The following is a 15,391-nucleotide window of genomic DNA, read 5'->3' on the forward strand; positions in this document are numbered from 1 at the left end:
GAGACAGGAGTTGAAGCTGTAACTTTAAAAGCTTGGTCTACATCGATGCTGCTAACCGGTCAGATTCAGTTTTCCTTTTAATTGGGTCTGACTGGTGTTTTGGGGTTGGAAATGGTGAGAAAGGAGTCTCCCCTTGTTCGTAAAATGTGCAAGAACTGAAAACAATTTCCACTTCCTTAAGATTGCTAAACAATCGTAATTAGTAAGTTGACTTTTATGGAAAAATGACAGATTATTTCAGAATAACTGAGTAACATCTGCTCTGTAAATATTACTTATAGAAGTCATACAAAACACTTAATTCTTTGTAAGTTAAAGAAAATTTAATCAAAGTGAGTGAGAAATATCTCCAAGGTTACCACGATTTATTACGGTTTTTGAAAAAAAACCCCCAAAAAAACAAAAACAAAAAAAGACATCCATGGAAAACGGTCCAAAAGTCATAAGTTTCGCCAAATGTAATGGGCCATACCCCTTCCAGAAAGTCTCACATTTATCTCATGAGTAAAAACAATATTTTCCTAAAAGGCTTCTGATTATTTTTTATTGGTTATTCTGAAACAGAGTCCCAAAGCCTTGAACATGACTTCATAACCCTTTCCAGATTAATAGTTCTTTTTAGCCTACTTCACGTTGTCAGACTGGTCCCATTTAATTCATTTCTTAATTCTATAAATGTTGTAGTAATTTGGCTAGGCTTTTATTATGTGAAGCTATTTTTATCTGACACTAAAGTTTGTATATTTGATCACAGTCCTCACTGATTCCCTGGATGTTACTGTTGCCATTTTTTCATGTGCTGATGTTTATCTTGTCAGGTTGATGACTGTTCGCCACCCCAGAGGTTCACACCTGTTGTGAATTTGTAATGGCCAAGAAGCTCACAAGTAATTGAAAAAGAAACAATAGAGATTAGTTACAATATCCTACAGTAATATCACACATGCATATTTTCCTAATATTGTAAATATTGTTTGGTCAACATGTCCTGCCCCCTAAAATCCCAGTATGTTAAAGACAACACTGTTAACGCCTCCCTGTGTTCCTCCAGATTTTTCTGTTTTATTTATGTCAGATCTCTAATTTAGGATATGGCTTGAATGGTGAATCTTTAAAAACCTTTTTTGCTCTTTATGTTAGTCATGAACATAAATAACAAGTCTCATAACTCAGACATGCTGGAAAGCAGTGGCTTCTCAGTATGCTCTGGTTTTTCCCTCTTTCTCCTCTTCTCCCATGCTTCCCTACTTCTCGCTCTGTCAGTGTCATTGCTGTTAAAATCCTCCCCGAGTTCGGTTGTAATGCTCATTAGTGCAGCTTGAATAGCCAAACCAACCAGGAAACGTCCTGAGTAAATCGCTGCCATTCTGTGTGCAGCTTGGTTTTAAAGAGCCTCTGTAAATCACTTGACAAGTCCACTATTCAGTATATTGTACACTTATGCATACGCGGTGTGTTGCATGTGTTAGCAGGGGAGGAAAGCAACATGACGTCACCAGCCCCCAGCCCCCCACTTCCACCCCCTTATTTTACAGCAAGCAACTGGACAGGTCAGCCGCCATTGGCTGCACCTCCTCCACTTGGGCTGCCTTGCCTTTTTTAGCAGTCCCAAATGGAGCTGCAAATTCCACGTTGCTGGCAGTGTGACAAACTGGGAGATGGGAGCCAGCAAATGGGAGATTAGAAGAGGGCCAGTCACCAGTAAACTGCACAATGGCCTCTCACACCGACACTGGACCAGCCTGCCAGTTGTCACCTTCAGTTTGGAGTGAATAAAATCCCTCGTGAAAAGGGAATTATTTGTCCTTCTTACTCTAATTGCTCAAATTTATTCTCCTTTTGGAACATGTTTTATCTGGAAGGCCAGAGACTTTTTTTCTTTTCTTTTTTTCTTCGTTTTACATAGAAGGTTTAATAAAATCAAACAAATAAAAACAAAAACAGTGACCTGACAGAAGTCGTCCAGAGTGCTTTAACAGGATCGCTGGTATATTTAAAGAATCTGTCTTAACATTCAACTAGTTGTTTTCAAAGTTCATCTTTGTCTCTGTAGTTAAATGCTTCTGTTGTAGATAGCCAGGTAAGGAGGCAGGTCTTATATCAGATGACTCGGTACTCTACTTGCTCAACTATAAAACTCTGACATCTTTTGCTGTCGTAACATTGAGTTAATCAGGCACAGATTGGTGCTGGCCTTTTTTTTTTTTTCTTTTTTTTTTTTTTTTTAAATGTAAATGCACCAAAACATACAACTCAGACTTTTGGTCTCTAAAAAGATCAGCCAGCACCTAGTATATTACACTTCTTTTTTGATTCTATTTAAAATTAGTGAAATTGCAAGAATTAATGCTTTGATTGGATACACAAATGGGAACAATTTTTTAATTCCTGTTGATTTCAAAACGCTGTCAAACATTTTTGATGTTTGACAGCTATTGCATTTTTTCCCTTATATTTATAGTTCATCTGAATGTGTAGAAGTTTGAATCACCAGATCAGATTAGATGAAATTTCTTTTACCTTACTTCAGTTCAATCATACTCCTCCTGTCGTTGACTTTACAGTAATCCTTCATACTGCGCACACCTGTAGTGACAGTGGAGAGGAAAAACTGCCCCTTAACAAGAAGAAGGCAACATAGAAAGCACAGCTGTGCTTTGTCTGTAAATATAAAGAGCATTTCCAGACAAACGCACCATTAACTTATTGACCGGGAAAGGAGAACAATAATCAGAGAAACAGCCAAGAGGTCCATGGCAGCTCTGGAGAAGCTGCAGAGATCCACTGCTCAGGTGAAAAAAAAAATCTGTTGCCAGGACACCTATTAGCCGTGCACTCTCATAAATATGACATTTATGATGTTTTGGCAATAAGAAAGGCGTAAGAGGTCCTGCTTAATGTTTGAAATGATCCATGTAGGAGACACGGTAAGCATGTGGAAGAAGAAATTAAACTTTTGAAACCTGTGTGGTCAAAAAGCTGCACATTGTTTTCTGGTGGTAGCATCATGCTGTGAGGATGCTTGTCTTCAGCAGGGCTGAAAATTACCCAACAATGCTGGAAGACAAGATCCACTGCACACGTAGAGGCAGCACAAGACTTGAAACTGGGGTTAACCTGCAAAGTAGGGCCCAGCCTCAAATATACAGCAGGAGCTACAACGAAGTGGTTTAAATCAAAGCTTATTTATGTGTTCGAATCGACCAAAGTCCAGAACTATAGTTTGTTTTGGTTGTATTTACCCAGCATGCCCTGCACTACAATCCACTTCCTGCTTTTGGATCGGATTCGAGTTCTCTTCAACCAAACAGAGACCTAGGCTTGTGGGCGGACCAGAGTTTGATGTGCATTCACACTTTCTCAAACAAACTGGACTTTCTAGACAAACAAGCTAGAGTTCGATTGAAGCGGTGTGAATGCACCCTACGAAGCAGAGCTGGACAGCTGACCATCAAACTGGTAAAACAAAGCAGTAGGTCATTGGAAGGTCTCTATGCGGGTCACACAGATAGTGACAGGCTGGTTGGAGGTAGGAGTGTGTGGCACACCTTCTGAAGCTAACCTCCCAGCCACTGATTGGACCTCAGTGACGACACGTCTGCAGAGCAGGAGCAGATGTTCCTCTCTCCCCTGAGTGGTGTGAAATGGAAAACTGGAACACGATGACCTTGTCATGTCAGTGAGCCATTTTCTTAACTAACTGTATAAGATTGAGCATCTGGGTTGGTTGTAGACGTTAGGGGGTTTTACGAGCGGACCCATGCTGCCTCATCTGGCCCAGAGGGGGGCTATTTGCCCCTCGTAGGTGCTCAGGTTTCTTTCCAGCTGTCTGTGCCCTCAGCTGTTTCTTCTCTGTCCCCTGTGATGTATCCCACTCAGATCTGCCCCCACCTACACACTTTCCGTCTCCTCTCTGACTTTGCTGCTTCCTCAATTCAGTTACTCTTATCTGTCTTGTTAGCTTTACTGAGTGTTAGCTGGGGAGTCTGGCGAAAGCGTGAAGACGTGGTTACAGCTGCGTTGTGCTCTGTTGTATGAATGCATTCAGTTTTCCTGTTGAGCTCAAATTGCACCCCCCCCCCCCGCCCCTCCCTCCCTCGACGCTTGAGCTGCTGTTTAACTAAACCAGAGAGGGACCTTGGACTAGTCCGGATCTTAGGTGCAGACCTTTTAAACAGATCATAGTTGTGCATTTTTTAGTCATTTATACCTTATACAGACCAGAAAACTGAAAGTGTTTGAAGTTGAAATGCTGTCTTTACATCATATTATGAGCATTATGACATATAGCTGCTCAGAGAGCCTGTACAGTAGCTCCATTTACATGTTTGCATGGTTGAAAGGTCTTATCAGACGAGTCCATGCTGGCGCAACCACCTCTCACCCACGTAATCAGTCACATATAAAAACCAATAGTAGTATGCCAGGATGAGCTGGCTGCACAGTAACTGTTTCAGCATTAGATATATTACTAATTTTGTGGATCCAGATGATAATCTTGGATTATCTCTTTTTTTCTCTCTATCTCATATACTACTGTGGAGCAATTTAACTGTTTGATTACCTTCTCAGTCTAGAAACATTGAAAAGACCCTAAATGTGAGCCAAATATTGGTCCAATATCAGGTGGATTTTTATTAATCAAGTATCTGAAAGGTTATCATCTGGATGTTGCCCTCAAACTGCTGACGGATTGTAAGTGACGCTGGGAAACTAGGGCAAATTCCATGCTGTATTTTCAGTCCAAGTGCAATACAGACGACAAACAAGAAGTTGTGAAACCGAAATATCAATAAAAAAAATTTTCACCTCGCAATCTCTTAGTTGGATGGTAGTAGCTGTAGCTGCTACTGTAGCTACAGTTATGGCATCTACATAGATTTATAAATATCAGGGATGTCTATAAAGTTTCATGTATTGACAGGTTGGTGTAAGAGAACCCAGACAACTGTGGTTTGTTCCTCTTCAGCTAAGTTTAAAACCTCTCCAATGTCAAGTATTACTTCCCAGAGTATGACTTAATAATAAATGTTTTAGTTGTGATGCCATGTTGACCCAAAACAGAGAAAAGAAATGCCCTATATCAATTGTTTGCAACAATGTGTTCACTCCTTAATTTCAGACTGTTTATCCATCCATCCATCCGTTCATCCGTCCGATTTTCTGACATAACTTGAAACTTTACTCCCTCAGTAACGACATCCACACAGAAGGTGGTTGTTGTTAGTTTGTTGGCATTTGGTTTTGGTGCATGAAGTGTCTGTTCGTCCATCCATGTTTTTCCTTCCTTGTTTGCTTCCTTTGCTCTGGTCTCTGGTTTTCGCAGGTTTCATAAAAGGCCTGAATATCTCTGCCAAAACCTCATCATGAACTTTTTAAAAGTTGGAAAATTTGGAGACTTGAGTATTTTACCAACCCACATAATTAAAGGATTATATAGTAATACATCTGTAAATGGGTGCTTAAATTGAAAATGTTTCTCTATTTAAAGATTAAGCAAAAGGGTTCACAAACTTTTTGGCTTCATTGTCGCTCCATTTATTCCTCCCCACAGTAACAATCGTTATATTTAAGTTTAATCACCTGCAGTCAGACCCTGAGAGCAGTGAACCCACACAGACCTGAAACCTTCTGAATGCTTTCTAATATGCAGGCCTGTTCCCATCCTGCTATTAAACATCATTAGCATCATGTGCTAAGTGTTGGTGTGAGTGTGTACGCTGTGGCACTGTGGGTTTAGTTGGGCTTTTTAGTCTCAGCCTGACGCCCACTCTGCTCTCATCATGGAGCCCACTCACAGACACATCCTGCTAGGTGGTTCAATGGAGCTGCACATTAGGCTACAGTTTGATGCTACATCTCTCTCTTTTTGATCATCTCATCTGCCTCATTTCTTTGCCTTTTACCATGGTCAGTCAGTTGTCATAGTAACCCTACCAGATGGTAGTTCAAAAGTGGTGAGATGGAGATGTATAGGCAGATGGAGATAAATCAAGAAATGAATTCTAATTGCAGGATAAATGGATGAGATGTTCTGACATTTTTTTAATTATTTCCAACCAGGAATGAGCTTCTGTCTTAATTTGGTATTTAATCTAATTTAATAAGAACACCCCATATTGCCACATGGAGCTAATTATAGGGACCGACCATTAAAAACAAGCGTTGGTTTCTATCAGCAGTCTATTGATCCCTGAAATACTGAAAGAATATAAAATGATAAACACTCTCGTAAGCATCTGTTTTGCATCCAGCTGCAATACTAGTTGGTGTTTTGTGGGGAATTCTGAACCTCTTTTGCCAATCCCTACCATCTTTTTGGGACCATGTCACGCTTTTTTATCTCACCATAGATGAGATTTTCAATGATTATTCTTCTAATGCCTTTTTGGGCCAATTGAATCTTGTCAAATACAATATTATGACCCTTTAAAGGACAAGGTATTGTACACTTTATTGGATGCTGGTCATCATGATACCTTCCTGGTTTTGGCCTTTTTAGGGCACGAAAAGAAACTGTCTTGAGACATTTCCTACCAACCATCAGTTTGTCCCTTCATCGATTCATTCCCTTCTACGTTTCATTTGGTGCCCATTTAAAAAAAACAACCTTTGTGCATCACTTTATTCCTCTGGTTAATGATGCGTTTTGGAAACTTATGGATAAAAGCAGACAGCAGAGAAGATCTGACTAAAGATGGTCTTAGTTTGTGTATTCAGGCGTTTATCGGATGGTCCAGTCTTCTTCATTTGTAAAGTTTCTCAATTTTGTGGACATTCAGTACTATGAACTATAGTGATGATCATAAAATGTCAAATCCAGTTGGCTCAAATTTAATTTGACAAATTGTGACCTTCATCATACAATGGTCATTTTGGTCAGTTTCTTTCTTTTGATAGTTATGCATTTTGATAAATAAGGAGATGAATGGCATACAAATTCTCAAATCAGACATAATTGTCAATTTTGTACTTGCATACAAATTGTTTCATATCCATGTACCCAACCATCAGGTTATTCACTTTGTAGGCAATAATTGAACACCAGAGGTTGGGTTTTCTTGGATTGTGGGAGGATCCTTTCCCCAATTTTTTGCTACATGCATCACTAAACCTTCCATAATGGATACCAGCTACAGTTCCTGTATTCAGTTTTCGGTTTCCTTCACAGGACACACTGAAGCCAACGTTCACTGTAGCCAATCTACCGGGCACAACAAGCAGCGCCCAGTCCACGGTACCCACCACCTCCACCACCATGCAGGTGAGCACTGGTGCGTCATTTCCCATCACCAACTACCTGGCGCCCGTCTCGACCAGCAGCAACATCAGCGCTAATGGAACTGTCCTCAAGACGGCCGGCGCCTCAACGGGAGTCATGCAGCTTCCCAGTGGCTTCACCTTCATGTCCGGTAAGTCCTCAGCAGTCGGTGCTCTGTTCAAATTCTCTTTTTTTTATATTTTCTGTCTGTCTTACATTCATCCTGTCCCTCCATGTTTTGCTAATGTCATTGTGCAGTGAAGCTTGTTAGCTGATTAGAATCTGAACGGTGCCACAGCGCGACCTCAGCCGTCATCTTCAGGTGGTCACGCCTACCTCTCTGAGCTGTTCACATCACGCTGCAGCTCTTCATAGCGAGTCACCAACACTCGGCGCCCTCGGGTTTCACAAAGCCCGTGGTATCCAAGGGAGACATGTCGTCTATTGGCGACGGGCCCTACCTTTGATAGTCAGATGGGGACACGAATAATTAAGTGAGAGGGACACAATAGGCCTGGCAAAGAGGGCCGATGAGCAAGCCCCATAATTAGTTATGAATATTCAGCTAAGTGTCTCTGGTTTGTGGTGAAATTATAATTGAGGCACGCTGGAGTTTGATCCTTTGTGTCGGAGTGATGCTGAACTAGAAATGACCTTTTCATTAAGGGGGGACTCCATAGACACAAACTCTGCACTTGATCAACTCTGTGAAGCAGCTTCTGGTTTTAAGTCCCTGGAGGCTTCCTGAATGGTCTCTCTTGTGATTATTAATTTCTCTTCAGGAGGTCACAGAGATTCCAGAGGTATAAATAAGAGAGGCACTGATTGTTTTTGCCAGTTGTATATTTATTTCCTCTAACAGCATATGAATAAGCAACTTGGGCTACATTCACGCAGCGGTCAAATGCGATTCAAATTTGCTGTTTTTGTGTTGTTATGTTGTACTAAATCAGATACACCTGAGCGGTCATGCCGCTTATTATTCAACTTTTACGTCATTGATACGAGACATGCGCCATAGTTTGGCACCAGAAGATTCATAATTTGGTGAATCTGGATGTAAACAATGAATGAAAATTATTATTATGAAAGACGTCTGAGTCACTGAAGCGCATCGCATCACAATCCCACTACTCCTGGTTCCGACTACACACACAAACAGACTTTTCTACAGAAGTTGCAGCCAATATTCCACAAAGCGCAATCTCTGTTAGTAGTGCTTTCTTTTTATTAGCTTCCTCCATCTTATGATATTGTGAATATACTGTCGGCTACTATTGCTGAATAAACTTTAAAATAGATCCATAGACACAAACACTGCGTAGCTCTGTTATTTCAACCTTCTTCTGTGCATTCGGTAAACCGCTCACACAGAAGTCTGATTGCGGTCAGATTTTATTAGTAGTATGACCAGCAATGCAAAAAAAAAAAAAAAAAAAAAAAAAAAAACCAAGACCAGCTGGGTGACCGTAGCCGAATTCATGCTAGCGGTAGCTCCTCTTCAGTTGGGAAGAAGGAATCTGTTTGCTGGTCAGTTTCATTACAGTTAGAGGTTTTCTGTCAAAGCACCAGATGTCCTTTAATAGCCTATTGAAGTCCAGGACTTATTGTGGGGCCTTTAATTTGCAAATATAAACGAAATAGTTTAATCGAGGTGTAGTTCTGCAGATGTGTTTGAAAATTGAAAACATATGGGAGTAATTTACTAATTACTTTTTTCCAATTATGTAAATATGCAGATGAGCGAAAGCTCTAACCTGGTGCCATTTTCAAGAAAATATATATATTTTTTAAATTAAAAGTATTTTAGTATTTTTTTTAATTATTGTTACTAGAAAAAAAGTAGCTTTTACGTGATTTCTTTTAGTTCTTGTAAAGAAACTAGAATCTTCATCAAGTACCGGTTTACGTCACCTGTTCTGGTTTTTGCAAACTGGTCTTTCTGCTATCTGCGCATCTTTTCATAAAATACAGTTGAGTTATTGTCTCGTGCTGAAGAGGTTTCCTGTTGCATTGAAAGCTCATTTTCTCAGTATCAGCTGTGGCGATAAAGCAGTGTTTGTGGACAGACGCATGTTGCCCCTCTAGTGGGTGATTCTAACTGATGGGGGGGGGGGGGGGAACAAGCTACTGTCTCTGCTCAGATTTTTCAGATTTTTGTTTTTATTTTTCTTTTGCCGGCTTTCTCTCCCTTTGCAACCTTGTCCCTCCACCCTCTGCTCTCTTGCTTTGCTGCCTGCTCCCTCTCTCCCCTTCACCACCTGTCTGGCACATGGCAGCAGCACCAGGTGGAACAACGCACTCCACACACACACACACACACGCACACACTCAAAGCTCCACAGTTGACAGCTTGATAGGGCCTGCCCACCCTACTGCAGCAACTGCATATGGAGCATAAAACCACTTCAGAATCCTGCTCAGAAAGGAAATCTGTAGCCTTCTATCTTCACAGATGGATTCAAAATGAATTCTTTCATTCAGATTCATGGAAAAGCGTTCAAATCTTCATTAGGAGTTTGTGTTTTTACCCTGGTGTCTGCATCTTGGAGATTGTCGTTCTTTCTCTGTTGCCAGAAACATTTTGAAGGCCATTAAAGAGGCAGGGAGCGGAGGGGGAGGACAGCTCTGTTGAAAATGACAACCCAAAAGGACAACAAGCCTGAGTCAGAGGAGTTTCAGGCTGTTCTGCTCATCCACAGTTGGTGCGGCTGGTTGCTATGTGCCAACGAGATGAACTTTTACAGCTCAGGATCTTTAAACTTGGATGTTGAACAAATCTTGTTTGTCATTGTTTCAGGGTTCTGAGGAGAACTCGGTGTGTTTGAAGAAAACCTCAGCAGTTCGTCTTGTACCGTTTATACAAATTGAAATTAATTAATTACTCTCACGTTCCCAAAAGGAAGATGTTTCATAATGGGAACGTTGATGTTCCCATTACCCTACATTTACATTTGAGACATCATGTTGAATTAACCACGTCTTAGAATCAAAAGAAGTCGTCGTTTTACTTAAAAAAAACCCTGAAAAACAAAAACTGAATTACTACAGTGTGAAAGTCTGGATAAATACGGAGTTCAGTTGAAGTATTTTGTAGGTTTGAATAAGGGTGGCAAGAGTCAACGAAGTGTTTAAAAAAATAATTTCATTTCCCATCCCTAAGATTTGCTGTCCATCCTGTCTGTTCCTTCTCCAGTCAGACTACCTAATCATCAGTTTCTATTACCATCTGTTGGTCCAACAATCCAAATATCATTTGTTCATCAAACCAACCAATCAACCAACGATCCCTCAGTTTGTTCATCCATAACTCCATCCACTTGTCATTCAGTTTCTCTGTCCATCAATCAGTTTCACCATCTTTCCATTTATTCAACAGTCCCATCAATTTTTTTTCAGCCATTCATCCATCCATTCATCCGTTTGTCCATCTGTCCATTTATCTGTTTGTCCATCCAATCTCTGCCTCCCCGCATCCCGTCATCTGCAAGTTCTGCATTTCAGCTTTAAGGTCAAACATTAATGAACCGGGGCAGCAGACAGAAAACAATGATGGCCGCTCTGACTGCAGCCCTTTAAGAAATCTTCTTGTTGTTGTGGGTTGGTTGCCACCAAAAATAAATGATCCCACTTAGTCCTCGGCTCCTGTGAGTCCTGGCTTGCAGCCAACAACTTGGTGTTTACCCTTAATTCCTCAGAGGCAAAATATATTATACATTAATTAGCAGACAAAATGATAACACTGAGTTACAAAATATAGTTTTTTCCTCAACTGAATTAGGACTATTTTGCAACACTGAATCCAAAAATGACATCCATTTTTCTCAATCAGGTCAACTTTTTATTCTAATTTGATGTAGTGAAACCGATCTTCTAAGATCGGATGACATTTTGTGACATTATCAGTTCATTTCCATTAAGATTTCTCATCCAAAGATTTTAGGAGAAAAAAAAAGGTTTTCTAACAGAGTGTATTAATTAAATGTTACAAACTTGGATTTCTGTAAATTGAATAATAAGCACTGATAAAGGCAAGTGCATGTAAATTGAACATTACATCATCTTTGTGCAAAATTCTCCATCTCTTTTCTGTCCTGATGGAATCTCTCCTCCTGCTCGTCACTCATTGATCCAGATTCTCAGGAAACTGCTCCATATGTGAGAACAAGTCATCCATTTTGCACCTATAGTTCAGAAAGTTGACCTGTTTGAGCAAAACCAATGTGCTTTTTGGATTCAGCTCATCAAAATCACCCTCAAACAGTTGAAAAACCCCAGACAATAGTTTGGCTGTTGACCAGGCTGGTAATGGTAGACTGAGGTTAAGTTCTGTAGGGTTTTGGCGCCGTTCTTGCTTTGACCTCACAATCTCACAGTTTCTGATGCTGAGGGAAGGAGACGGTAAATGTTGCCTTTTTATATTTAGCGAGTCTCTGAACACGCAGAGGACACTTTTGTGCTTCAGGCCAATGAAAAACAGGATTTCTGTTTTTTCTTAGAATACTATTTAGTTTTAACCCATGTGTATTTGTGTGCGTGCCCCTGCAGCAGGCACTCCTCTCCCCCCCAGCACCCCCACCATTCCTCTGAGCCAGCTGCAGCAGCACTTTCTGGCCCTCCAGGGGCAGCATGGTCAGACCCTGGCCGCCGCCCCGCAGCCACAGCAGGGACAGCAGGCTGTCCTCCGCTTCCCTGCTGCTGTCTCCCTCACAGGTGATCTGCTCTGCATGCTGCCACCGTGCCTGCCTCCGCTAATCTCAGTCATACCTCCATGAACCTGCTGCTTGCACACCGCTTTCCCTACTTCCTCTGCTAATATTCAACCACCTAATGCTAGAGTTACTCTCTCCACACGCACGAGGACTTTCTCCTAACTCTGCTAACGGTACTAATGTGACGTAGTTCTTTGCTGCTTGTTCCCTGGGTCAGGTTCTGTCGAGTTGCCGCAGTGGCTTCATGGCCTGTGTGTGTGTGTGTGTGTGTGTGTGTGTGTGTGTGTTTTATTATTTTCTTTCTGCAGGTGCAGGCGTTCCTCAGCAGCTCCAGGCCATCCAGGTCCATCCCAACACACAGCCCACCTCCAACAGCGACAGCAGCCCCGAGATCTCTCACACCTCCACCAACTCCACCGGTAGGTCGGATTTTCACTGGAGCGATCCCCGTCTACACAGGTTAACTTTATTTCTGGTAAATTTACAGCGTTACGAAAAAGAAAACGTCATTTCGCAAACCAATAATATGTCAAATACAGGAATAGGCTGAAGATAACACTTATACTTTCCGACCCTATTCAAAGAATCAGCAGCCTACAATAATGAAAGATATTTATTTTTAATACACATACTTAATTTACATGGTTACACAATATGTGTCAATCAATCAGTGAAGTTTATTTGTATAACACATTTAAGCCACAGGGCAGTTCAAAGTGCTTTACGTCATGAAAACATAAACACATTTACAGTCAAAAAATATAAGATACAATTTATATCTGCATAACACTTTTATATTTTCTCTTTTATAACTTTTACATTTAAGGTTTCTTATAAAACTCGCCAAAAAAACACATCATTTGAGATCATCATTTTATTCATTCCAGTTTCACACTGAGAACTAAAATACATTTAGATTTTACTTCAAATATTAAAAAAAAAACCTTGTAAATTATTTTTACTCCCTCTTAACTTAAATAATTTCTTAATTCCAGAAGAAAGACTTTTGTTCAATGCTTTATTCGCTATTACCAGAATTTTTATACATACAGTTTTTTAATATTTTATAGTATTTGAATAAAAAGTTTACAGCGTCTCAAAAAAGTATTGATACCTCAAACAATGCCAAACTTTAACGGATTTTATTTCCATTTCAGAGATTATTGTTGGAATATTGGTCACCTTGCCACAAATTCTCAATGAGATTTAGTTCAAGGCTTTGACTAGGCCACTCTAGCACATGAATTAACCCATCAGTGTTTAACCTTTACAAACCAAAGAGCCATTTCATTTCCTTCAAAATAAAACTCGTTTAGAGTCGCAAAATGTTACATAACCATTCATGAAATGAAAACTAAACATTTCTTAATAAATATCTATTATAGGAAATCTGTGCTAATTTTTAAATGCTCTTGATAAGAAATCTTCCCGCTACAAATGATGAGCAATACATTGTGATGGAACGCACATGCCTGAGCAGGAAGGAGAGTTTGGATATCAAGCGCCATCTGCTGGCCAACATGTTGCGCACCCCTCATGCCTTTAGAGTCTCTCTCCGTCTCCCCCAGCAACGGTGAGTCTCCCGGCAACCATCGTCACTTCGTCAGTGCCAACGTCTGTGCCGGGCCACATGATGTACCCCAGCCCTCACACGGTGATGTACGCCTCCACGCCGGCGCTGGCCGACGGGGGGCTGGCCGTGCTCAACGCCTTCTCCCAGGGAGCCCCGGCCATGCAGGTGTCCCACGCGCACAGCCAAGACACAGGTGGGAGCCGCGCCGCGCCGCGCCACGCCGCTTCAGACAGAGGGATGGATGGCGAGGATTCACAGATTTTTTTTAATCTTTTTGATCTTTCTGTGTTTTCCTGCCCAGGTGCCGTCCCTCAGGTGTTCCTCACGGCACCTCCCGGCACGGTGCAGATCCCTGTCTCAGCAGTGCAGCTACACCCAGTACGGCAAGATCTGCATTTCACAAGTGAAACTCTCATATTCCCTATGCAACCAGCATGCCACGTTGACTTCACTAATGCATCTTAACAGAGCACTGGGCACACAGACCGCAGGGCGGCGTCCTGTTTGGTCTTTATTGAATGAATGTGGAGTGGTCAGCTGGCATCTTGTTGGTTTTTAATTTGTTGCCAAACACATACAGAATACACCAATTACACAGGTGCATCTTGGTTAAAAAAAAAAAAGAATCGCATCAAAAAGGTCATTTATTTTAGTAAACTAATAATGATTCATTACGCATAACAATAGATTTCAACCACTTTGTTCTAATTTTGATGATTGTTGCTTGCAGCTGATGAAAACCCAAAATATGCCAGTGTATCTGTTAAAAATATGAATACATAGCGTTTGAAATCAAATCAAGTTATTTTCAAGTGTAGTGGAAGGAAAGGAACCAGTGAAAATAGTTCCTTAAAAAAAAAAAAAACATTATTTGTCTTTAGTTTCATAAACTCAGTTTTTACTTTTGAATAGAAGCATCGAAATTAACATGTGTATAATATGCATAATGTATCTATGTGTATTGGTGTCATCAAGATTAAAGTGTGTACCATAAGTTATTTAATTTGTACAAAAGCAGATTAAAAAATGGCAATTGATTAGAAATCATTCCAGACTCATTCTGACCTAAAGAGTGAAAAATATCTAATATTCTCTGGTTTCGAAAAATACATTGCACATCTTATCCATTTTTGAAATCTGAAAGTTTAGTGGAAGGAAGAAATACAGTAGAAAAATGTCAGCATAAGATTTCTGTATTTAAAATACTTTTTAAAAATATAGTTCCTATTTAATAAGAACAGAAAAAATTAGAAAATAAGTTTTTAGAAACTTAATTTTGGGTTTTCATTGCCTCTGTCACATTTACTTGAAATACACACTTCTAATATGTCACTCTGTGTGGAACACATCAATATATAACATGAGCTTTTCAGTATACCCATTTCCTCTAACTTCAAAAAATTGAATCTCTGATGCATTTTAGATGAACATTTACTGGAAGGAAAACTTGTGTAGTCCTTATAATCATATCTGATCAAATTTTCTGATAAACAATTTTTTTTATTTATTTTTTTTTTGATACTTGCAATATTCCACTTTCATCAATAAAATGAGTTAGAATTATTTAATAGAATTACTAAAATAAATCGACTTTTTGAAGTTATTCCGGCTTACTGAGCTGCGCCTGTAGCGCCACGGTAGCAGTGCATGGATAAAACGATTGAAATGAAGTGGCAAACATTAAGCTAATGTGTTTTATGGCGTCATCTTGAGTGTTTTTTTTTTCCAGGGCAAACGGATTGCTGTGGATTAGCTGCAGGATGTCCATTTGCTCTGGCTGCTGTGTGCTGTGATGACCTGTGATTGGCTGTCTGTAGTCCCCCCCCCCCCCCCCCCTCTCGCCTG

The 15,391-nt window shown here is 40.4% G+C and overlaps 1 protein-coding gene across 2 annotated transcripts in view; it reads left to right on the forward strand.

The window, feature by feature from the left end:
• The window catches only part of srfb (serum response factor b), a 30,577-nt gene that overhangs the window by 12,805 nt on the left and 2,381 nt on the right, over positions 1-15,391 (forward strand). Inside the window, exons 3-7 of one of the 2 annotated variants that reach the window (XM_015009794.2) lie at positions 7,172-7,412; positions 11,810-11,974; positions 12,282-12,392; positions 13,542-13,739; positions 13,848-13,924. In XM_015009794.2, the coding sequence (XP_014865280.2) occupies positions 7,172-7,412; positions 11,810-11,974; positions 12,282-12,392; positions 13,542-13,739; positions 13,848-13,924 (792 nt within the window). The remainder of the gene's footprint in view (positions 1-7,171; positions 7,413-11,809; positions 11,975-12,281; positions 12,393-13,541; positions 13,740-13,847; positions 13,925-15,391) is intronic. The other variant, XM_015009795.2, reaches the window with a different exon arrangement.

The sequence above is a fragment of the Poecilia mexicana genome, unplaced genomic scaffold (assembly GCF_051168715.1).
Source record: "Poecilia mexicana isolate PSO_F unplaced genomic scaffold, ASM5116871v1 scaffold_15, whole genome shotgun sequence".
Taxonomy (NCBI): domain Eukaryota; kingdom Metazoa; phylum Chordata; class Actinopteri; order Cyprinodontiformes; family Poeciliidae; genus Poecilia; species Poecilia mexicana.